The following is a 27,047-nucleotide window of genomic DNA, read 5'->3' on the forward strand; positions in this document are numbered from 1 at the left end:
AGGAATGCTGTCAGTTAAATTAAGATTTGCTATTTTACAAAAGCATAAAAATTTCAGAATTAAATTGAATGTCAAGATAGAGGTGAGGAAGACAAGAAAAAATTGTTTGCTAATAGTATTTTTTTTATATACAACTGAGAAAATTACTTCATATACATACTACATTTAAAAACACAATACCTTCAATACAGATTTAAATAAATCATATAGTTTCAACTGCAATATAGTAGAGAAAAATTTAGAAAATTCTCTTCTAATTTGTGTGAAATTATAATTCAGTACTGATATATCTGACACTAAAAAATTTAACTTGCTCAATGCTGGCAACAGCATCTGATTTTTTTTCTCTCTCTTTTTTTTTTTTTTTTTTTTTTTGTATTTCCAATTCAAAATAATCATGAGGTAGACTGCTGAAATAAGATGATCAACAGTTAAAGTTCAATGATATAAGAATTAAAAAAAAAAAAAAAAAAGTGTACACGGAAATGTATGGGCTGGCATGGAATGTTCAGAAAGTCACACTTATCTAATGAACAGAAACTGTATTTTCAGTTTAATATTTGATGTGCAACATTTAAATTGTTTTCACAGAAAATATTAAAAACAGTGCATATTACTAATTTCATTTTTTGATATTCTTATTTCTCCAAATAATGAATATAAATTATGATGTACAGCTAAACTGAAAACAAACCATGAAAAAGATTTATACACAATATAATCAGCAAGTTTTCCCAAAATGTAACCAAGTGATTCAGAAAATGTCATCGTTAAGGACACTAATTTACAAGAGGTCTGGAAGAGTGAAGATATCACTTATTCCACAAAGATGGCAGTGTAACTATCTGGACATCTTGTTCCCTCTTTCTATCCAGTATGTACATTCAAGTATCTGCCTCATGACAATGATTTTTTTTTTTTTTTTTTTTTTTTTGTATGCTTGTCATAACAACAGAATCATGCCTGACAGTCTCTATAAAAGGCTGATCTCTCCTCAATTACTTTTAGATGGTCCATCATTTCTTTATTTAACTGATCCAAAATGTCAGAGTAGTCTTTTAATTGCTTTTCATTCTCATCAAATTCATCTTCCATTTCTAAATATAAAAACAAAGCTTGAATCAGTGCAATCAAAATAATTTTAAAATTCTTACGAAAATATCTACCAAGTGATAAGTTTATTTTTCGATATAAAATAACAAATATAAAATAACATAATTATATAAAATAACGATTATAAAATAACATAATCAAATATTGTATGTATTGCAAAGCAATAATTTTTTATATTTTTTATGTGGCAAAACAAATACTATTATAACATATTTTTATTTTGTTGGGTTTGCATTAGAAGTAATTCTGATTCACAAGGGAGTTCACTCATTAAAAGTTAACTGTTGCATTACTGATTATCACAAGAGTGACTTGTGTGAAGAACTAACACCATGCAGTTTGACTGACAGGCAGATGTCAATAAATATAAAAACCAGCCAATGAGGTGAATTTCTAATGTGAGCAGGTTCATAAACAGTTAAACCATTAATATGGAGTGGACCAATGTGATTTATCTCTTTTCTTCTAGTGTTTACTTAAGTAAAGAGGGCTTTGCTGCTTATCTTTGCACACTTTTCCAGAGACTTCTAGTAATCTGCCTTAGCTTGTCAAACCTCCTTTGTGACTTGATTGCAGATTAGTTTATATCTACTGTAGGCTTCTATATCACCTGATAATGTGTATGCATCCCACACATTCTTCTCTGTCACCAGTCTCATGTGACATTCATTTAGGTATTCAATAGCCTTGAATAGCATTTCTTAATTGGTATAAAACGCCTAGTAACTTCTATAATTACATCCCCAAATGCTTTCCATTTAAAATTCAAAAACTGTCAAAGACCAATCAATTCACCAATTTTGTTTTAGTAAATCACCATTATTGAGTCTTTCCAGAGCCATCCAATCTGGTTTTCATAGAAAAAGAATTATCTTTCTTTTCTCCTCCATATTTAATTAATTTTTATTATTAAATTAAATATTATTAATATTTAATTAAATTATGTAATGTAATTACAACAACAAATAACTTTACTGGTGCAAAAATGGTTGGAACAAACACAAATGACCTCTTGAGAAGCATACTGGACCAATACTGTGGGCATTATACAGTGTGGTTTAAAGAGGGAAGGAGAAACATCAGTTAAGTAGGCTAAGAGGGCCTCTGCTGTAATAAGTTTATATATCAAAATAAAAAAAAATTGTGATGGCATTATTCTATTTCATAATGAGTACTGTTCACTCTTACAGTGAGTCACTTCAGTATTGAACTACTGTAAATAATTTTTGGTGCATTATTGCTTAGACCATAATGTATCAGTTCTTGTGGTAAGCTAGTTCATGTTGTGATCACTATTTGCATGTTTTTCATTCCTTCATCCCTACCAGAGTTTTCTGCAAAAAAATAAATACAACATGTCACCTCAAGGTTAACGTTTTTACAGAGAGATATACCACCTGTTCTGCTAACACACGAATGTTGCAAACTCATTAATGACATCCCTAAAAATAGTATTTTGTGAGTATACAGTAGAATTAATTTTATTTCAACAGAAGTTTTGATTTGAATGGCAATATAAACATATGGGCCTTTTCGAAGCTGGTATTAACAGAGGTTATAAATATTTTTCTCATAAATATTGTGTATATAGACATTGGACATACATACCCTGTAATTCTTTTAGCTTGCTATTGGCATCTTCTGCTAATTTCTTTGCTCTTTCACGCAACTTCTCAGCTCTTTCTTTAGCAGCACCACTTACTGAAGCTTTATCGTCTAATGCTCGGGCAGCTTCATTATACTTTTCTTCTAAATCATCAGCATCCTGCATAAATGAAGAACAAATATGAAAAGTAAAAAAAAAAAAATTTGAATGATGTCTGGTTAATTTGAATTTATATGTAAATGATATTACTAGGGTTACTGAAGGGTCTGAGGCTAAAATCAAGAGAGGACCCTTTTTAATATTATAAGTTGGGCTGTGTAAAACTGACTGGTATTTTCACAATATGTCAACTCACCTTGTGATGTAACTTTTTAGTTCAATAGCTATCTATATGCCTATTGAATAAACAATAGGCTTCCAATATGGGACTAAGCCATCACTACCTCTTTTTTTCCTATCTGTGCAATTTCACTAACAATGCCTATTGTTTATCTTTATATAACCTTTTTTTTGCTATTTTGCTTCTGTTAACCATATTTCTGAACACACCTGCATTATAAGCACAACTCAGAATGTTGTACAGATTTCAACAGAAATTTTTTAGTTTCATACCATTACGATTACTAAATAATGGAGAAAGTTTCATGAAATTGGCTAATTTATTCAAAATGTAATAATTCTGTGTATTGTTTTTTTGAATGAAATATTTAATTGTGATATTCCATTGGAAAGCTATTTTAACAATTGGCAACATTTAATGGACTATTTAAGTAGACATCAAAATAAATTTAATATATTTTCATAAAAATGGATAGAATTAATAACTTCTTTAAAAACTGGAAAGGCAATCCATACTTTTGGAAAAAATTAATTACAGAAGAATAAAGGTGATACAATATAATAAAAAGTATTATTTATATAATTGATATAATTCAGTATTTAGTAAAACAAATTACTATATGAGTATTAGTAATGGCCATATGGTACAAGGAAGCCTAAGGCTTATGCTGCACCAGCTAAGAAAAATAAAAAAAATTAAAAAAAAATTAAAAAAAGAGAAAAAAAAAAAAGAAAAAAAAAAAGTAAAATAATAATAAAAATTAAATAAAAAAAAAAAGGATATAGACAACCTAAGCATTTCCCTCCTCCTACGGGTAACTATCCAGCTGACCTTCAAATCAGCCTCAACCACCCATGTAGGTAACTTATTCATTCCAAAATAATTTCTAACTTTCTGGCTAAAATAAAACTTCCTGCAATCCAGGCTAAACATCTCCCCCTATAACTTGAATTTATGGCCCCTAGTTCTAGAATCATTTATAACTGTGAAAATTTCATCCTTATTCATTTTACTTTTGCCTCTCAGAACCTTAAACACCTCAATCAAGTTTCCTCTGAGGTTTCTAGTTTCCAAGTTGTGCAACTCACATATTTGAAGTCTTTCCTCATATGGACACCCTTTTGCTGATCTCACCAGGTGAGTTACCTGTCTTTGGACCCATTCAAGAAGCTTAATGTCTTTTTTTTAGGTGTGGCCTCCACACTTGAACACAGTATTTCAAGTGTAGTCTAACAATAGCCTTGTATAATGGGATCATGATGTCCTTATCTTTACTAGCAAATGTTCAATAAATCATCAATAAGACATCATGAGCATTCCTTGCAACCTGTCTACAATGCTCGGAGAACTTCATGTCTGGCCGTTTTGTAACTCCCAAATCCTTTTCTTCCACTACTGACTTTAGATCAACTCCACCAAGTATATAAGTCATTTTCCGGTTACTATTCGCCAGGTGTAAGACTTGCTGGATTAAAGCAAAGCTGCCACTTTTCTGACCACCCCTGAAGTCTATCTAGGTTACTCTACCAATCTTTACATCATCTGCAAATTTAGACATCACATCCTCTATCCCTTCATCAATGTCATTTAAGAAAATCAAAAACAACAGTGGTCCCAATACTGATCCCTGGGGAACTGCACTTTTTACATTAACCCAATCTGAGGAATAACCATTTATCACAACCCTCTGCCTCCTGCCCTGAAGCCATCCTGCTATCCATATAAGGATTTTCTCTGTGATTCCAACCTGTTCCAGCTTATAAAGTAACTGCTCATGTTGGACTGAGTCAAATGCATTGCTGAAATTTAAATAAACAATGTCAAAATTATTCCTTAAATCCAGCTCGTGAGTGACCCAGTCAAACCAGATTTGTTAAACATGATCTTCCCTTTAGAAAAACATGCTGTGTATCTTTCATCATTTCACTTCTATATAAACAAACCTGAATTACACTCTTGATCATTGCCTCCATGATTTTTACTACTACTGAAGTTAGAATGACCAGTCAGTAATTTCCCACTACACTCTGAACTACCCTTATGTAATGGAGATACATCGGTACTTTTCCAATCCAACAGAATCTCTCCTGAGTACAGTGATGATCTCATAATTAGCCTTAATGGTTCAATGCACTCACTTGCCACCTCTCTTAAAATTATAGGATATATGCCATCAATCCCAAGCGCCTTACTCGCCTGTAGGCTCGAAAGTTTTTTCATTAAATAATCACGTGAGATTTCAATATCATTAATTACATGTTTTTGAACTTCACTGCCATAATTTCTCATTGACATAAAGGGTTTTCCTTCAATGCAAAATAACTGTTGCACTCATCTGCAAAATCAGGTGGGGTATTTAATATTATCCCATGTCCATTATTAAGGGTCCGATCTGGTTTGTTGTCTTCTTTACTATATGTTTTCAATAACATTTTATTTGGGATTACCATAAAAAAGAACAGACGAACCTCCAATTTACCTTGAAAACAATAGGATTTAAACATCAGAAATATATCAATATACATTTCACAGGCCAAAAAATTAGAAACCTGTTGCAACTGGCACAACAGATAATTAAACATATGTATGGAGCTCACATCTGGTGAGTATGGGCTTGGCAAACCCACGGTCCTGAGCTGGAAATCAACGCTGTGTCAAAAGTAACTACCTCAAAAGTATACAAGTGGAAGACGAAGGGAGAATGCAGGAATTTAAAGGAAAATCATGCATCAGAATAGAATGTAAAATTCAATTTAGGCAAAGAAAGATCCATTTCCAACCAAACTATATGGCAAGATTTGAAGAATCTGGTAGTTGTGTGCCCATAAGAAAGCCACTTCTTTCTGTAATAAGTTGAAAGATTTGTCTGAGGTTGTCCTGCCAACATTAAGACTGGCCTGTGGAAAAATATCATGTGTTCTGATGAGCTCTGCTTTATGCTTTTTTACACCAATGGTAGGGTGAAAGTGTGGTACAAACCTCATGAAGCTATGCATCCAGACTGTCTCATGCCCCACTTAAGTGGCTGGAAGTGGTATTTTGGTATGGGGTATTGTATGGTATGTTCTGTTGGTGTGGACTGGGTCTGTTCATACCAATTTTTTGTCATAGTAGGACAATTTCGCCCTACAATGCTTTATTTCTATTGTGATGGATTCTTTCAAAAAGACAATGCAACTATCTACTGGACAAAAATTGTAACTCAATGGCTTGAGGAACATTCCTAAGATTTCCAACATCTTTATCTAATTCTCCAGATCTGAATCTAACTGAGAATGTCTTGGATATGGTGGAAAGTACAGTTCAGCTTCACAGTTCTCTATCAACCACAATACAGCAGCTGACAAATATCCTGACAAAAGGGCAAACAATTCTGGAGGAAGACTCCTTTGGACACTGAGTGGAATCCATGCCACAGTGTGCACAGGCTGTAATTTGGACAAATGGTGATCCTACTAGATACTGAATACAGGTTTCTAACTTTTTGGCCAGTGAGTGTAGTTATAGGATATGAGTTATTTACTATGGAAATCTTACTTACCATGTCAATCTATGATTAGCATGATAGAAAATAAAATAAAATCTATAAAGACATGACAAACAATCAGAATTTATTTTATTTTGTCAAGAAATAACACATTCATTGGTATAATCATATGTAAAAATCTTCTAAATTAACTAAATATAATTTGGAAAAATCCTCAAAATGTCAGCATTTTTATTTTTATTTTTTTGTTTACACATTTCCCTTTATTTGTTTAGGCAAAGGTTAAGCCAACCTTTGCCTAAACAAATAAAGGCAAAGGTTAAGCCAACATAATGCTCACATTCCACAATGTATGTTGGGTACATCAAACAAGTATTTACATATTTCTATGCCACCTTGTGGTCATTTGCTGATGGGCTCCCCCAGCAGCTCAGTGTCCCCTGCAAGGCTTGAATTGCCAGGATTTTTAAGTCTACTGCAGTGATTCCCATAAGACGGAGTTGGGCCACAGAAGTATGGCACCAAACCCCCTCCCCTATAGGAGATAGTAATAGAGACACCACAGGTTGAATATTGTTATATTCCAAGGCTACTACATTTTTAAAACTAATATTATCATTATAATAATTTTTCTTTCGTCTATGCAATACCTCCAGATCATCACCTGTACCTATGATTTGTGCATCAAGAAGGAACAGGGACCACCTCTTGCATACAGAAGGTCTGACTTACATACCCTTCCATAGTGTTATAACATGGTTCTTTACGAACCTTCCAGCCCTTCTGTTGGAGCCTGTTCATCACAATATCTACAACAGCATTGTGACGTCGCATTCTCAAGCCATGAGTTCTTATGCACCATTGTGATGTGGGCGAGCGACTCAATGCATTGCATCCAGCTCTGCATATCCTCTCCATAATACATCCTCTAGATGTCCTTGAGAAGGTAGGAGAGCATTTATCCTCATTCTTATGAGGTCTATATATGCATGGCCAGACAACAATTTGGTTCTGTCACCCACCCACCGGTGCTGAGAGCAGACCTTTGCTGATTCCTTTAAGCCCCGACCATCGAAGGACTCGTGCAAGAGCCAGGTCCACTTCCCCTTCACAGATGCCTTTGTGCCCAAGCATACAGATCCATCTAACTGTAGCTTCTGTATTTTTCCCATCTCTGACTTGACATAAGGTAAGTTAGCAATATGACGAGTTAAAGCTGAAGATGAGTACTGGAGCTTCTTCAGCCCATTCTTCTTCAACAGAGGGATAGTCCATTGATCAGATGGGATCCCCAAACCTCCCTCTGGAATGCTGGCATGAATGCAAGCCATGACAGTGTCATGCGGCAGACAGAGCCATTGTTTGACTGTGGACTTCACTTGGGAATCCAAGCTGTTGAGTGGAATCCATGCCACAGTGTGCACAGGCTGTAATTTGGACAAATGGTGGTCCTACTAGATATTGAATAAAGGTTTCTAACTTTTTGGCCAGTGAGTATAGTTATAGGATATGAGTTATTTACTATGGAAATCTTACTTACCATGTCAATCTATGATTAGCATGATAGAAAAGAAAATAAAATGTATAAAGACATGACAAACAATCCAAATTTATTTTATTTTATCAAGAAATAACACATTCATTGGTTTTCTTTTTTTAGTTAGTTGTTGGCGCATCGGCTTCTGTGGCCATAATGCACCTCCCAAGGTTTTTGCAGTACTTTGATCCAAGCCCGAGGCTGGATTCGAACCTGCAACCTTTGGGTTGCCAGGCAGGCACTTTACCCACCTGGCCAGCCCGGTCGGCACATTCATTGGTATAATCATATGAAAAATCTTCTAAATTAACTAATTATTTGGAACAATTCTCAAAATGTCAGCATATAATCGCCAAGTGTCCTTTATAGACATTTTTAAAAGTGCATTCTTAAGTATAAATGGGTCTATCAACTGATTTTTTTAAACAAAAATAGAGGTAACAATAAAAGTTGGGTGTAGGTAACACTGCAGAGAATCTATAATGTAATTTGCAAGTCTGAAGTGATGTGAGAAAGATGATAAACAAAAGTAAAAATTTTTTAAAAATGTGATTTTTTTAAACACATTTAAAAAAAATTTAACATTTGATTACACTTGATCAGAAACACTTGATTACACCTCCCATTTAGCACTTTTATTAGTTAAAATACTTTAAAAATATTTTATACTTTCAACATCCATCAATGAAACTAATAATCAGTTTTGATTATTAACTTTGGTCCGTGAGGTTGTCACAGACATTCTCTCAGATATGCCAGACAAGCTGTACTTGCTACCTGGGAGTCTAAAACGCTGATGGAACTGATATTCGGGTGGCAGTCAAGTCAAGTGGACCCAATTTCGGCAAAGTCCAAACGGATCTGTGACAGCCAAATCCTCTGCTTGCATCTTCACGATGGTGGGACTATTAGTAATCCTGGGTATAACCTCCATGCACTAGTACATGGTGGGTGACCACCCAGGTGTGAACCAATGTAAGCAGGGGTCGAGGTGTGGCGCCCACACCACATGGAGTAACGCCGCCCCTGTATGTACCAGGCAGTACTAGGTGGTAGATGACTCTCATCAACCAGTGAAATACCACCACTTTGCTTATTGGAGGCTTGAAGTGGTGGAACCCATGTTTAGTCTCTATAAGTTCTGGTCAACCCTTCCCTATCTCTTCCATCATGCAGTATGATTGATGACTTTTGAGATTATGATGAACGTCGTCGCGAGATCCAATATTCCTTACATTTCGAGGATACAGCTCTAAAACGGTGTTCGCAGGCCGGCCGCTAGTTAGTACACCGGACCGAACATATTGGTAACTCTCTAGGAGGCTTCCGGATCAGCTAGTGTATAATCTTGCTACCTCTACTCTGCCAGATAGTCACTGGAGGGAGCATTGTCGAGGCCACATTATGTTAAGGATCTGGGTATATTCTTACCATGTGTACGCCATATCCAAAAATTTCATTACTTCATACAGCATGTCCCACCCACTTTTTCTAACTATTGAATACACCATGAATTGTCAAACTAATAGAGCAAGCTTATCTGCGAAAAGATCTAAACCTCCCAAGCACTTCCTAATTCATTTCCCAAATATATGTGGTCTCAATTCTAATCTCAACGATGTCCATTTCCACTTGCAGTCTGCCAAACCGCATGTATTTTTTCTGATAGAATCTCAGTTATCGGTTGATTCAACTACTGCTCATATCACATGCCCAAATTATTTACTGTATGATACCTTTCGCCTCAAAGGTTGTACATGTGCATATGTCCGTTCTGATATTCCCTGTCAGAGACTTGGTAATTTGGAATCTCCTGTCTTCGATGTTCTCTGGCTTAAAATCTCTCTACCTCATTGTGTCATATTCGTATGTTGTCTCTACCGTTCTCCCAACTCCATAATCACTTGGAGCTCTTTGACTTCTTCTGTTTGTAACTTGACTTTCTCCAGTCCAACTTTCCTAACAGTGAGGTAATTTTCCTTGGTGATTTTAATGTTTACAATTCCAGCTGGCTTCCGTTTTCTAGTCACACCGACTCAGCAGGTCAAGATGCCGAGGCTTTTGCAATTACTAGTGACCTAGCACAGATTGTTCATTTACCTACAAGAATACTGGACAATCCTAATCATACAGCCAATATGCTTGATCTTTTTCTCACAAACAACCCTTCTAAGTACACGGTCGAAGTGAGAGGTCCTTTAGGCACTTCAGATCACAACTTGGTGATTGTCTCTTCTCCAATGGAACCTTTATCTCATGGCTATTCCCAACCTCGTGTTGTTTGGCATTACAAGAATGCAAAATGGGATGACCTGCAAGACTTCTTTTCTTCTTTTCTATGGTCAGATTACTGTTTCAAAACTTCTGATGTCAACGTTTGCTCAGATCGTGTCAGTGAAATTATTCTTGCAGGAATGGAATCCTTTATCCCACATTCCACTTTAAAATATCGTCCTTTATCTAAACCTTGGTTTTCCAATAAATATGTTAAGGCTGTTCAAGAGAAGAATGTTGCATATCGTAATTGGCTTGTTTCTAATTCTTCAGTTTCATTTTCTGCCTACACCAAAGCTCGCAACAATTGTAAAGCAGTTATTAATCAGTCCAAACTAGAATTTGAACAGGCTAAGAGTAGAAAACTTGCTTCTTGCCCTAATTGTAGCCTAGAATTCTGGTCTCTTGCCAAAGCTATTGGCCGCAACTTTTGCCCATCTCTGCTCCCACCCCTGTCCAAACCAGATGGTTCTGTTGTCATTTCATCCAAGGATAAAGCTGACCTGCTAGCATCCTGTTTTTTTTCCAACTCATGTATTAATGATCTTGGTAAAACACCTCCCACCATTCCCAACACACTCCATTCAATGCCTCCTGTGGTCTTCCGTCAAAAGGATATCAGAAGGATTTTGATGAATCTCGATGCTAAGAAAGCTCCAGGTCCTGATGCTATTGCTCCACTTGTTCTCAAAACTTGTGCTCCTGAACTTACTCCTATTCTTTGCCACCTTTTTTCACTTTCTTATTCCAAAGGTGTTTTTCCTTCTGCTTGGAAATTTGCTCATATCCAGCCAGTCCATAAAAAGGGTGACAAATCCCTCCCATCCAATTATCGTCCCATTGCAATTACTTCTACTCTTTCTAAAGTAATGGAGAAATCAATTAACCGCCAACTCTTAAACTACCTAGAAACCTTCGGTCTGATTAACGATCGCCAGTATGGAGTCCATCAGTGTCAATCCACTGGTGATATTCTGGCTTATGTTACCCATTTATGGACTAATTCAATGGAAAGGTTTGGTGAAACACAAGTAGTTGCTCTTGACATCTCAAAGGCTTTTGATCGTGTTTGGCATAAAGGTCTTCTAAACAAGCTTCCATCTTATGGTTTGCCAACTGTTTTTAGTAATCGGTTATCCAGTTTTCTCTCTGATCGCTCATTGAGGGTGATGGTAGATGGCTCTGTCTTCTAACTTCTCCACTAATGCCGGTGTCCCCCAAGGTTAAGTTCTTTCCCCCACTCTTTTCCTCTTGTATATTAATGACCTTCTTCCATTGACTGGAAATCCTATCCATAGTTTTGCCGATGATAGCACATTGCATTCCACTTTCCATTTTGAGAAACCTTGTCCTGTTCAATCAGCTTCAACTTCTCGAAAATCTGCTACCAATTCCTTAAATGCCGATCTTCATGTAATTCTCCAGTGGGGCAAAGACAGCTTAGTTGATTTTAACCCTTCTAAAACTCAGTCTTGTCTTATATCTCGCAAAAAGGATTCTATTGCTCCTATGCTTATCTTTAGTGACACTCTGATTTCTATGCAAAATGATATATCTCTTTTGGGGATTACCCTGATTTCTAATCTCTCTTGGCACAAGCACATTACAAATATTGCTTCCTCTGCATCTAAAAAACTTGGTTTTCTCTTTCGCTCTCGGCGTTACTTTTCTTCCAAACAGCTGCTCACTCTGTATAAATCGCAAATCCGCCCTTCCATGGAATATTGTTCCCACATCTGGGGTGGTGCCCCCAAATCCTCTCTCAGGCTTCTTGATTCCATTCAGAAGAGGGCAGTTAGGTTAATTAATGACTCTTCTCTAACAGAGTGTCTCCACTCGCTTTCTCATAGACGTACTGTTTCTGCTGCGTGCTTCTTCTACAGATACTTCCATGGGCACTGTTCTTCTGAATTGGCTTCTATAATTCCCGTTCTCTCTTTCAAAACAGTCCGAACACGTGCCGCCACCAGCCAACATCCATTTACTGTCCAACTTCAAACCCACAGAACCATCTTTTCATCTTCCTCATTTATTCATTCAACTGCCGTTTTCTGGAACAACCTTCCTTAATACGTATTTCCTGAAAATTAGTCTACAGAAGTTCAAGTCTAATGTCAACAAATATCTTCTTTCGTCTTCTCAACCTCCAATCCAAGCATGGTACTAAGTACTATAGGTTCTAATACCTCTCATGTTTGGGGTTCACATAAAAAAAAAAAAAAACCTAATTTAAGTAAAAAAAAAAAAAAAAATGGCAATACAGATAAATCACCACTGCGAGAAAAAGTATATTTTTTAAAAAAATTCATAAGTATCAAAATCAAATAAATATTTAGGGCAAAGCCTCAGGTTTACATGCTGCCATGAGCAAACTAGATTTACTATGAATACATCAATTTCATACTGTAAAGGCACTCCATTACAAGGTGTCTTGGTATTGAACTACACATTATAAATAAAAATTTTAATTTATTAAAATAAATTATTTAAAATGTCTGTCATTACTCAGAATCTAGTTTTAATCCTGATTGGAACTTAACTTCATGTGTGTAAGTAGGCACCCTGAAGTGAAGACCCGTGATGAGAAATATCCATAATATGTGAGATGCTAGAATGGTGTATGTTTCAAAAGCAAATATATATTTAAAGCAAAAGCCTCAAGCTACAAATACTATATAAATTATAGTACAAGTTATGGCAAAAGCCTTTAGACTTGTAGTTGTGAGCAAATTTGATTTTGAAAACTTATACACCATCTAGCATCTCACATTTTGGTTTGTCAGGTCTTCAAGGATAATTACTTATACACTGATGAAACTCCAATCAGGATTTAAACTGCAATCTGGATAACATTACACAATTTTAAATAAATAGCAATATACTTCTCCACTGAAGTAGTGCTCTTTATTTAAAGTGTGTACAAGCTCATTACTCAGAATTGCCCTAAATTTATATCTGATTTTAAAACTTAAAAACCACTAGCATCTTAACATATTGCGGATATTTCTCATAACTGAATTGTCAGGTCTTCATTTCAGGGTGCCTACTTACCAAATGATGAGGCCCTGATCAGGTTGAAAACTGTGTCTGGGTAATGGCAGAAATAGTAATTATTGTAATCTAATGACTCTGTTTTATAGTGGAGAAGTGCTTTTTATTTAAAGTGTGTAGTACCTCCACAATATCAGACTGATATGTACAAACCTGAGGCTTTCCTCCTAACTTATACTACATTCATAAGTATTTAAAAATATTTAAAATAATTCTGGAACCTTACTGTGGCCATGCCTACATTTGTTTATTTTAATCTGATCCAACAGGGTCAAACTGAGTTGAGTAGCTACAGCATGAGTTCATATTATATATTCAAATATTTAAAATGAAATATCTTTTAAAAATCTTAATCACAACCAAACTGAACAATTTCAATTAACCCATTACAATTATAAATATATAAAAGCCACTGTATCAATCAGACTAGATGCAAAATAAAGCATTTAAGCTAAAAATGGGATTAGGAAACTATAAAGCTGTTTAAAGAGGGTTGAAAATAGGTGAATGGGTAAATGAAAACACCTCACGTACTTTGTATATGTACATTATAACTTACCTTTTCTGCTTGATCTGCTAGTTTTACAGCTACATCAGCTTCCAAAGATGCTTTTTTGGCATTTAACTCATTCTCAATGAATTTTTTCTTTAGCCGATCCAGCCGATCTTTCAGTCCTTCCACATCTTCAACTGATTTATTGGCAACTTCTTGGGCTGCATCTGTTTCACTTGCAATCTTAAGTATATTAATAATAATAAAAAAGTTGAGATGTTTAAATTTTGTATTAAGTTTCACTTCAGTTCAAAGTTTTATAAGTTTAGTAATTAAATCAACTAATCATTATCCAAAAAATGAACTTTTGATTATGCCAAATATAGTTTATCATCTTTTAAACATCTAAGGATCATTAAACAAACAATGGTGTGCATACAATGGGATAATCTCATACCTCAACTCTATTGAGCACTGAAGACATCAGCAAGTTTGTTATGCTGTGGTAAAAAATTAGAAGATAAAATTATTACTTTCCTCTTCATTTTTGCAGAAAAGCTCAACTACACATTTTCTCTATTAGGAAAGCTCAACTACACATTTTCTCTATTTTCTCTACACATTTTCTCTATTGATGCTCAATGAGTTCTAAATTTATATTAATATACAGAAATAAAGAGGAATTTACCTCAATGCTTTTTTTTGTAGAATACAACACACTCCTAAATTCAATCAGATAAAAAATTATTACTCAATGGCTTCCTTCCCTCACAGACATATGAATGGTCCGATGTATCTGCGATCGATAGTCAAGATCTCCCAACCCGACCACCAACACATCAAAACACCACTACATAACCCTGAGAGTCAAAAGACATCTTGTCTAAAAATAAAATCATTAAAACCATTAAAATTATCAGGGTTAAAATCTTTAAATTAGCTAAAATAATTTAACCAAATTTTGAATTTCTCTTCCTAAAGTGGACAGAGGCTTTTTGATGGTCTGTCTTGGTCACAGGATAGAAGTAACATAATGGGAATTTCGTAAACCATTCAAGATTATTTAATATTCTGGTACATCATGCAAATGACCACAAATCCAATATGAGAAATGATGATGTACGTTAATGGAATTCTCGTGTAATTTCCTCTGTATACTAAGTATTTTTGACTCCCCAAATAAAAAGGTGTGATTCTCATTGACGGCATGGAAAGCTAATTCCGATGCACTCTAGCCGCAAGCACTGAAGCTAAATGTTGTCTCATTCTCATATTTATTGTACATCTTGTCGACCCTTGACACGATGAATCACACCCCTTACATGAAATGTTGTATACTATGTTATTAATTTGTGTTGAAAATGAAAATACTGTTCGAAGTATTTCTTGGAATTATTGCTATTGACTAAAGTTTTCATTTGAAACTTATTTTTAGCTTGTATTTTAATCTGGTCAATAATAGAAAGAGGATAGCCTCTATTTGAAAATCTATCAGTCAGCATTTGGATTTCATTGGTTAACAATGTTTCTGATGCACGAGGATATTAAATAATCTCGAATGGTTTAAGAAATTCCCATTATGTTACTTCTATCCTGTGACCAGGATAGACCATTGAAAAGACCCAGTCCACTTTAGGAAGAGAAGTTATTCAAAAATGGGTTAAATTATTTTAGCTAATTTAAAGTTTTTAACTTTTATATGTCGCAATGGTTTTAATGATTTTATTATTAGACAAGATGTCTTCTGAATCTCAGGATTATGTGGTGGTGGTTTGATGTGTTGATGGTTGGGGTGGGAGATCTTGACTATCGATCGCGAATTCATCAGACCATTCATATGTCTGATTGAATTTAGGAGTGTGTTGTAGTGAAGTATTCTACAAAAAAGCATTGAGGTAAATTCTTCTTTATTTCTGTATATTAATATAAATGTAGAACTCATTGAGCATCATAGCTCTGTTTTATTTATCCTAATTGATATTCAGATTCATTTGACTATTTTTCAACTTCATTATCACATCCCCTTAAATTTCAGAATCATGGGAGATTTTTTAGATATCCTGGTGCATAATTACATTAAATTGACATTAAAATATTTAGGCCAAAATCACCACATATTATTTTTAAAATATTGTCTTCAAAAAAATATAATCCCGAAATTCGCTCAAGTTAATTTTAATCGCAGAATTCCTGGTATAAAAAAACTAGCAACTACCACATCAAGTAATATTATTAAATTAGCTTTAAATTCTATGTATTCTATCAAACAAAGGTATCTTTTACAAGTTAAACAAATCTGCAATAAGCTAAAAAAACAATTACACCCTGCTGATTGGTCTTCACTGAAGACCTCCATTGACATGCGATGTGAAACATTAGCAATCAAAATCAGGAATTGACACTTACATAAGTTGAATATGTTATCACGAATGTCCAGCCAAGGTCATACAAGATTCCCTACTTGCTCTTAATGCCATACCGCTCCAATTTGTACAGCAGTCTTCCATGTGCAACAGTATCAAAAGCTTTCCTGAAATCCAAGTATATGATATCAAAATTATTTTTTGCATCAAGTTCCTTTGTGACCACATTGTAGTATCCAATCAAATTGGTCAGACAAGCCTTCCCCTTAACAAACCCATGCTGTGTCTACACTATTACTACAGTCTTGTCTAGCTGATCCTGCATCACTTCTTTAACCAGTGACTCCATTATTTTCTCCGGAACAGAAGTTAAACTAACAGGGCTATAATTATTTGGTTCACCCTTTGATTCCCCTTTGTGAATTGAGAGACACATTTGCACATCTCCAGTCCATGGGGACCTCCCCTGAGTCCAAGGAAACTTTCATAATTATGACTAAAAGTTTGCTTACTTCCTTTGCTGCCTCCTTCAATATAATAGATTGTTGAAGTTAAACATAAGAAAGGCACATGAGATGGATGGGATCTACCCAATTATATTAAAGGAGGTGGCAAAGGAAGTAAGCAAACTCTTAGCCATAATTATGAGAACATCCTTGGACTCAGGGGAAGTCCCTATGGACTGGGGATATGCAAATGTATCCCCAATTCACAAAGAGGATCTAACGGTGACACGAGTAATTACAGACCAGTTAGTTTAACTTCTGTTCCGTGGAAAATAATGGAATCAGTTAAAGATGCGTTGCAAGATCATCTAGACAAGATAGAAGTAATAATTCAGACACAGCATGGGTTTGTTAAGGGAAAGTCTTGTCTGACAAATTTGATTGGATCCTATGATGTGGTTACAAAGTAATTGAATGCAAAAAATAATTTTGATATCATATAGTTGGATTTCAGGAAAGCTTTTCACACTGTTGCACATGGAAGACTACTGTACAAACTGGAGCAGTATGGTATTAAGGGTACGTTACTACGGGGCCAGGTTATACTTACAACAAGGCAACACGTAATATTGAGGTTTTATCACATAGGCCTAGCTAAGATCAAAACAATTTATCCACTAACCCTCCCTTAAAAATAATACAACAATGTATCAACAAGTAACCAATTTGTCTTCGTACACTTTATCACAAGATCAAGTTTCAATCCTGTTGAAGGGATTAAATTATAATTTACCACCCTGGGTTTTACCCAAGAAACAGTGTGTGATTGACATTGAATTTGGTATCTGAAATTTTACACAAAAAGATTTAATTGTACAGCAGGTAAACGAGGTAATCAATAAAATTAAAAGTGTTCAATTACCCAAATTAAGTAAGTATGAAAATAAAACTTTACATGACCTTCGGAAAAACAAGGATATTGTAATATAAAAAGCCTACAAGGGGGAATATTGTAGTAATACTCAATAAATCAGATTATATTAGCAAGTTGAATTTGATCGTAGCAGACACATCCATGTATCAGGACATTAACTCTACTTTGTTTGCCGAACTACTCAATCAATACAACAATATATTAACTATGTATCGTAAGAACAATTTCATTACTATGGTCCAATTTTAACTGAATGCCAGGACTTTTAACATCCCCACTCTTTTCGGTCACGTAAAACTTCAAAAAAACGGGATTTTCCATTCGCCCGATCTTCTCTTACAGGAATTCCATGTTTACATCTCTAGCTTTAGACAGTCTATTCACATCAAACCTTTAGATAGTCTATTAAATTTGGCATAATTATGATTGCCTATTCAATAGCTTGAAGGCCTGAAAATTACACAATAGTGATAACCTTTTTCCCTGGATGTTACATCCCTAAAGTATACCCTAAACGTAAACATTGGGTATACTTTAGGTATAGTATGGGACACGTTAAGTAACGACATTATACCTATCAATCACACCAAAATTTCCGGTAAAGAAATTTTTCAATTGATTAAACTCCTGATTGAAGCTAATTTTGTAACTTTCGCAATAAAGTACAGTAATACCCCGACTTACGCTACCCCGACTTACGCGAACTCGGAGTTACGCGGTTCCTGATTTTTTCGTTTGGCAACGCTGCCGCCCACTATCTTCAAGGTCGTTTTTCATATGTTATCGATATACGGTGCGACGGTGGAGAATGAGAGCGAAAGATGAACAAAATTCAACTTTGCTGCTTTTATGTTTTTTATATCAGTGAAGGGGAAACACACTTTCACCATAATAACGTAAAAACCAACACAATTCCAGCTATCGGTATAATCGCAAATGCAATTAGATCGAGTTTACTACCAGTTTATAACAGATTCCACTAGCAGAAACGCAACTGGATTTTTATTGTTTTATGGTAGTAACCCCTAGAAATGTGAGGTGTTAATAGTGTATCTCTGCCTTTATGGTGTTGTTTATTCAGTTGCTACATGCGCGCAGCTTTGTTTATGCGTATCAAGCGTGCCTCCTCGTTTTGTAATTGTGCTTTATTCCCTAAAAATAAAAAGGAAGCGTCCTGGTGAAGACACTGCAGATTCAGAGAGAAAAAGAAAAGCAATTATCGATAAACAGAGGCGGACTGGGTCAAAAATTCTTACCCGGGAAAATTTATAGTGGCCTCATACTATGGTTTATGGCCAAAATCACACTGGCCCACCGGGGTTTCCCCGGTAAGGCTTATTGCCAGTCCGCCTCTGTCGATAGAGAAAAAAATATGAAATTGTGAAACGCTTTGAGCGAAATGAAAGACCATGTGATATTGCACGTACTACAGGCCTAAATGAAGCAACGGCGAAAAGCACATGACAATTGCAAACTTGACAGGTTGAAAATTTAAAAGGGCTCAATTGTAAAGGGCTTAAAAATTTTAGAAAACATAGACTCCAACGAAGAACGCGTTATAGCTACAAAGCAAGGAATAAAAAAATTATTAGCTTGCTACGAAGAAATTCTGCGTGAAAAAAAGAACGCGCTGTGTCGTCAGACGAATTTGTTAGATTTTATGAAGCCATCGACATCGAAATAACTTTTTAACGTAAGTCATTTGTTTTTTTAATACATATTTTGTATTAATATGTATAAAGAACTGCAATTTTATTAATATTTTTCTTCTAAACTAGTGTTTTTGTTAGTCCTTGGTCCCAATTAAGCAAAATTTATATGCAAAGTTGTACCCCGACTTACGCGAATTCGACTTACGCGATTTTCGTCGGACCCACCTATCGCGTAACTTCGGGGTATTACTGTATATAAAAAAATCTTTGGGTTACCAATGGGCCTGAACTTTAGCGGTCTCTCATCGGAAATTTACTTTTCCACAATTGAACGTGTATATTTGAACTTTTTACCCCATGTGAGGTATTATGGGAGATACTTGGATAATGTTCTATGTATCACTAACATCAATACTATACAGGATATCTTACATTCATTCAATAGCATCCACCACAGACTGAGTTTCATACTTGAAACGGAGAACTCTGAAACAAAATCATTAAATTTCTTAAATTTTACACTCACCCGTCATATTAACAGTATTCAGTTTAATATTTATCGGAAACTGACAAATATGGACATGTTTGTTCATTATGACAACTATCATCCATTTTCTTACAAACCATCTATTATTTTTAACCAATTTCTGAACACATATAAATATTCAACATCAGAAACATCATTAACCAATGAAATCCAAACACTGATAGATTTTCAAACAGAGGCTATCCGCTTTCTATTATTCACCAGATTAATATACAAGCCAAAAATAAGTTGCATATGAAAACTTTAGTCAATAGCAATAATCCCAAGAAATATTTTATTTCCCATTCCGTACATCAAGCATTGGCACAAACAACTTAACAGACTTTTCTGGGATACAGAATTTAAAATTGTCTCTAGACTCATTCGGAAACTACACACTGAACTAAACAATTGAACAATACTTTTGTCATTTTCAACACAAATTAATGACATAGTATACAACATTTTATGTAAGGGATGTGATTCATCGTATCAAGGGTCAACAAGGTGTACAATAAATACAAGAATGAGATAGCATTTAGCTTTAGTGCATGCGGTTAGAGCAGGTGCATCAGAATTAGCTTTCCATGCCATCGACGAGAATCACACCTTTTCATTTGATGAGTCAAAAATACTTAGTATACAGAGGAATTACACTAAATTATTAATCGTGGAAATGTTAGAAATCAAATTACATGAGAAATCCATTAACACACGTCACCTATTTCTCATATCAGATTCATAGTCATTTGCGTGCATGCGTCACGATATTAAATAATCTCAAATGGTTTAAGAAATTCCCATTATGTTACTTCTATCCTGTGACCAAGTAATTGGTTGTTTCTTGCAACCTCTCAATCTACTGGACAATCTGCGCCATCTCTTGGAGGAAGTTTGAACTACAACATACCACTTCATTTTATTTTCAAACTCATCAAACAGCACCAGTCCAGGAATATTATTGCCACATCTCGTATTATAATAAATTTAGTGTTGAAAAACATGTCAACTGTGTTTTGCTTTAGTCCTTGTGCTGTCTGTGATACTGGATAAAAATACATTCTTTGTACATCACAGCAGTCAGTTTTGCTATAAAAACTTTACAGAACAGGCAGCCGGAACTACCAATCAAAATGTTGAAAATTAAATTACTATTAAACTTTATCTAATGGTGGACTGTCAATTACAGAAAGGATTTTACTACAAGCAGTAATACTGTCTTTTGTGCTGTTTGTGAAAAAAAATCCAGGATCCAGTAGCATGCGAAAACATCACACACTGTAACAAATGATAATAATAATAATAATAAAAAAAAAGAGGAAAGAAAGAAATCTGCCAGATCATTCAGTAGGTTTTTTTTTTTTTTTAGTTTAAGCTATGCCACTCAAGAGAAGATAAATATGATTTTCCAAAGGTTCTGTGCCTTGCCTTGGCAAGCAGCAACATCCCTTTCATCATGCTAACCAATTCAGTTTTCAAACAGTTTAAAAAAAAAAAGCATAAATCAAAATAACAAATCTACTTGGAAGAAGAATTATCTTATTATTTATGATATTATTCATGAAATTCATCACAATACTGGAGAAAAGTGCAACTGGATGGGGCTGATGAAATGACAAATGCCTGTGGCCATTATATTGTCCACTTGTTATGTGGGAAATTAGATGCAGCCCTTCTCATTCACTCTTGCTCAATGTTCATGAAAACATGAATACTCCACAACTGCTGCTAGATTTTGATCCATTCTTTGCAGTTATTATGGCTAGACCAAAAATCAACCCATGGCAAAAAAGTCTGTTTTATTGTTGGTGATTCTGCTCATATATGATAAATTTCTGCATTACAGGTCTTCTATCCAAACCTGATTCACATCACTTGCTCATCCCCCAGCTTAGATAAGCTTGCAGAAACAATACTAAAGAATTTTGTTAAAGTTAAAATTAATTTTTTGTAGGAAAAAGATCTTTGTAAACGTTCCTCTGTGCTGAACTGATACAAATAATATGGCTTTTCTCTTTCACCAAAGTTTATTTAGACAGGGAACAGGGTTTAGTGTAGTTGATGTTATGGATACTTCAGCTATTGGTACTGCTAAGGCAATTCTTTCCAATCCTTTGGTTAGAAAATGCCTGCTATTCTCCAACTCATTTTGCTTGGTTACGTAATTCCATAACTGAACTTGAAACACGAGGCCTTTCTCTGGGCAGTGCAACTGAAGAGGTAGTTCAGCTGGAAATTAGCATAAGAGAAAATATAAGAAATAAATTTTATTATGTTTTAAAAAATAACTCTGATTTCATATTATAAGGAAAACAGATGACCATATTATGGAAATGTACAGAAACTTCAAGTACAGGCTTCAAAGGTGAACATTTTTTTACATTTAACTTAGTAATTTTCTGTAGATGCAGAAAGATTGTTCTCTGCCTTTAAAAATGATTCAAGACTACCACAGTGAAAAATTTATCATTGTTAGAAATCTTTATTGCAATATATATTTATATATTGCAATAAATATCTTTCTACTGTAATAATGGTTATTCCACATGCAAGTTACAGAATTATTCTTATTCTAAAACTTTTCATTAATGGTTTTGTTATTTAAAATACTGAATACAAATAAAATGCAATTAAATTAATCATGATATTTGAAATAAAGCAGTAATACTGTTTTTAAAAATGTTATTGCATATAATACCATTTTGGTACATATTTACATACGTAGTTTACTGCATTTTATCCAATGTTTAGTACTCAGCAAGAGAAGTCTGTGTTTAGTTAGACAATTTACTGATAGCAACAAAACAAAAAAATAAAAAAAGAGAGAGAGACACTCATTTTTGCATGGATTACAAGTATTAAAAAGAAAATAATATTCCAAGCCATGGATACTCTCTCTCTCCGTCTAGTAGGTATGTCAAAATGAATGTAGGTATGTCTAGTAGGTAAATCAAAATGAACTCAAACTTTAATCTTCAAATTGATCAGGTTTTACTGTAGTAAAGTTTCTGCTCATTCTCATTAGACCACTGATACTAAGACAGTGAACAGTATTAAGCCCACAGACTACACTTTGTTTTGTTAATACAGTCAATTAATACATGTGTTCCTAAAAATTTCTGCGTTATGGTATTTCGCACATTAAAAAACAACAGGGCTTATGGGGAAAATAGGGATAGGGGCAGAGCACTCAAAAAAAAAAAAAAAAATGTTCAGGCTGATAAGTAAAACACTAAAAAAGTTAGAAACCCAATAAAATTGCTAACACAGGTTTAAAAATCTTAAATTTATAATAAATATTAATATATTTATTATAAATTTCTGATATTTCTGTTGATTTACTTTTTTTTTTTTTTTTTTGGATTGTAAAATTTAAAACAGTAACAAAAAAGATAAGCAATCAATAACGACGAACACAGCATGCACAAATTGCACAAGTGAGATATGAAGTGACAAGTTTATGAAGCTTAAAAAACAGGAATGAAGAGAAATTTATGTTTTTTTATATGACTAAAGATTTCATGGAAGGGGAAACACGTTTCATCATAATAACATAAAAACCCACAGAATTCTATCTATTGGTATTATCGCAAATGCAATAAGATTGAGTTTACTACCCATTTATAATTAGATTGCACTAACAGAAAAGCCTCTGAAAAGGGCCTCAGTAGCCGAGTGGTCAGGAGCAGGAGTGCAGTAACACACACTCTTTGAGTAGACCAGGGCTCAAGCCCCTGACTGCTAAACATGGTCAATCTGCCAACCTGCACTGGACCAGCGTGGCATATTATGGTCCATTTCCCTCAGCATGAATTGTTGAGGAGGCTTCCATCCTGCAGTGAGTTGATAATGGCTGCAGTTTTTAACAGAAAAGCCTAATAAACCAGGAACAGCAAATTGTTTTTTTATTGTTTTATGATAGTGATCTCCAGAAATGTGCTCCTCTGTTCACACTATCCCACCTCACGAAATTTCTTTTTGAACAGAAAAAGGTGAACTTCTGAAAACATGAGTTGGCTTCCAATGTCACCTGTTATCTTGTGAACACAGCGAATGACAACAATGTGTCTCCGACCAATAAAACTACAGTAAATGGGAAATCTCTCACACATTTGACATTTTTAAGCTTAACTTGTATGTATTGCTGCGCAGGTTGCTACGTTCAGCTTGGTGTCGGCTTTTGCATTCACCTAGTGTCACTCACAGATGAAATGGCACATAAGCCAACACGAAAATCGCATTATACTTGCATTTTTCTCTAATATATCAGTCGCGTTGGAGCAAATTCACGTTGCAAAAATGCATGCTATAGCAGAACTGACTGTACTGTTTATTAATAAGAAAAATGAATCTCATAAAAAATTGGAGGGATGGGGGTTAGGCTAAATATTTTAAAGATTTTGCTTACCTGGGTCAGATCAACTTCAGCAGCTCCTATATCATCTTTTGCTTTGTTAATGGCCTCCTGGGCTCTATCCTGGGCTTCCCTTGCTTCCTCTAAAGCATCTTGAACTTGTTTAGCAGTATCCAAAATGGCATCAGCATTTTCTCTAAATAAATAAAACATATTTCATTCCCAAACATTAACAATAAATAAAAAACTCAATCAACAAGTAATGAAACTGTATATAGCTGAATCAGTGGTGTGGACTGTTTTTGAAAATTTCCAATTGTTGGAATTCTAAAGCTGTTGTTTTTTTGGGATTTACTGGTGCATCAGCAACCAAGACTATAATGTACCAAAATCATGTCATATAAAAGAGAACAGTTCATATTTCAGTGACCTAAGAAATTAGGTCACTACATCAAGGTATAGTAATAAAAATATGTAAAACATTTATAAAACAGTAAATTTAAATACAAGTAAAAATATTTAAATATTTTAAATAAATAAAAATAAAAATGACTGATACATTGACACTGTCAGATAAAATCTGACTGAATGTATAAGGCTCAATCAGTTGGCTAAAAGTAGTGAAATATAAATAATGTTCACATCTATAAAGTGGACACTCATATAAAATATGTCTCATGTTTAAAAAAACCACCATGTGTACCCTGTATGCACGAAAGATGTTTTATTTTATGTGAAAACATCCTTGGCTTGGATTAGGTTAAAGGGTTTTAGGAATGAAAAGAATCTGAACATGTTTAACATTTTAAAGCATTTATTTTTTTTCAACAGTTTCATCAATATAACTTTTAAATTATCTGTAAACTCTCGATACTGACTAAGGTAAATGCTAGGAAAGGACAATTCTTTGGCATGTTTGTCAAAAAGTAAACTTTGTGGAACATTTTGTTCACCAGGTGCTATTTGTAAAGATTTGTCATCACTCCATAAAAGAGTCTGTTGTTGGGTGATTAAAGTTTCTTCAATAGGTATAGCTGCACTCATTTCATCATGTGTAGGAGCATTATCGTGTTCCATGTCTTCATCAAAGACTGCTTGGTCAATCTAGATATCATACAGACATGCAAAAGAATTGCAAGTAGATACTTTAACCAAACTCTTACATTTCATTTACGAACCAAGCCCATTAAATAACTTGATTTGTGAATTTTCTTAAGTTTGATATGAACGTTAACACAATAATCGTCATCTATACTCTGAGGCAAATGATTGACCATCGAATTAACATTTACAGGAACATTTAGAATTCTACTGGCTGAAACTATGGCCAGTCTTCTAATTTGCATGAATGGTATACAAGGAGAAATGAGCTGCTGTCACTAAATACAATCGAGACAGATGAAGTGGAATAGTAGGATAAATGAAACCACTGCTCTTAGAAAATGTTGAAATGGAATCATTTCCAAGAGATGCTTGACAAATATTATGAGCCTTCATAGTTGTTACTTCGCAGTTAGTAATTCTAAGAGAAGTAATGGATAACTTTCTGGAGTGTACAATTTTACATTATTTTCATACATAATTGATCACAAATATCACAAACAGCTCCAAATGTATTTTTCAGAAATTGGTATTCAAATTCTTTATAGGAGTTATGGTCATGTTCAATGTTCTTGTTAATGATTTCATGCTCAGCTACTGATGAAACCTGTGGAGGGTCTACAACAGCCGAAATATGATTTTGTTTCTTTTTCGGTGATGCAATTGAAGCTGGTTGTTGCAGTATACTCTGTTTAGCCAGTTCAGGAATCAATTGCAAATGCTCAGGTAATTAATTTGAACTCAAATCTTCTGAATCGAAATCTTCAGGAAGGTCTTGAATATAATTTCATCACGTTGACAGTCCAGCTTCTTGATGAGAAGGCTATATAGAAGATTGACACTGTATATGATATACTTTCACACTGTATATCATATACAGTTTCACATATGATATACAGTGTGAAAGTCTAATTTTCTCGTTTCATTAGGAGCAATAATGAAGCAATACATTAAGAGATCCAATTATCAGTCATCCATCTTCATCATAGCAAGCATATGACTGATGTTGGGGAACACTGCTTTAGAAAGCTACAATAAAGTTTACTATGGTTATATATATACATTGCTAGTTTGAGGAAGTTTTATAGAGAGCTCAGGGAAATCCATATGACATGCCAACCATGATCTCAACACGTCAAAATCAACAATGAGTAATGTGTTATGTTGCTGCCTGAGTATGAAACCATACAAGTTATAGTTTGTGCAGATGTTGTCAATCGATGAGAAAACCAAGATTGTGGAATTTTGTTTAGAAATGTTACAGCTTATGGAAAAGAGTAACAGTTCCTGGAATGACTCATCTTTAGTAATGAGTACACTTTTCACACCAGCAGAAGGTAAACAAGCAAATTGTGAGACTACAGGGCAGAAAGCTGCAGGATAACTGTCCTTTGTATTATGAGTTATGAAAAAGTTTATAGACTTTTCTTTAGAGGAGCTACCATCACAGACATTGCATTATCTGAACGGCTTACAGAATTTCCTTATAACCCAACTACAGGACGACAATGATGATTTCATTTTCCAACAAGACTGAGCTCCGCCACACTACCAGCTATGCAACCTGAACATACCTGAAGAAGATACCTGAACACAGTGTGTATTATGAAGTGGGTTGAAAGAAAGGGACTAGTTTTGCGGCCCCACAACCTCCTGAATCTACTCCTTTAGATTTTACTCAAATTCTTAATGTGGAGCTAAATGATTTTGTGATAACTGAAGGAAAGCGGAAGAGAAATTGTTGAAGCTAAACATTATCTAGATGGCACT

The 27,047-nt window shown here is 34.6% G+C and overlaps 1 protein-coding gene across 7 annotated transcripts in view; it reads right to left on the minus strand.

Moving 5' to 3' along the window:
• Positions 1–471: 471 nt before the first annotated feature.
• LanB1 (laminin subunit beta-1) overlaps positions 472–27,047 on the minus strand; it is a 503,856-nt gene continuing 477,280 nt past the window's right edge. For 3 of the 7 annotated variants that reach the window (XM_090369712.1, XM_090369711.1, XM_090369710.1), the window contains 4 exons: positions 24,231–24,372; positions 13,968–14,144; positions 2,722–2,878; positions 473–1,097 (listed from right to left, as the gene is read on the minus strand). In XM_090369712.1, coding sequence (XP_090225838.1) covers positions 958–1,097; positions 2,722–2,878; positions 13,968–14,144; positions 24,231–24,372 — 616 coding nt within the window. In that variant the 3' untranslated portion in view covers positions 473–957. Of the gene's footprint in view, positions 1,098–2,721; positions 2,879–13,967; positions 14,145–24,230; positions 24,373–27,047 lie in introns of all 7 variants that reach the window. The other 4 variants (XM_090369708.1, XM_090369709.1, XM_090369715.1 and 1 more) reach the window with 2 other exon arrangements.

Source organism: Mastigoproctus giganteus, chromosome 3 (assembly GCF_048544385.1).
Source record: "Mastigoproctus giganteus isolate SK-2022 chromosome 3, ASM4854438v1, whole genome shotgun sequence".
Taxonomy (NCBI): domain Eukaryota; kingdom Metazoa; phylum Arthropoda; class Arachnida; order Uropygi; family Thelyphonidae; genus Mastigoproctus; species Mastigoproctus giganteus.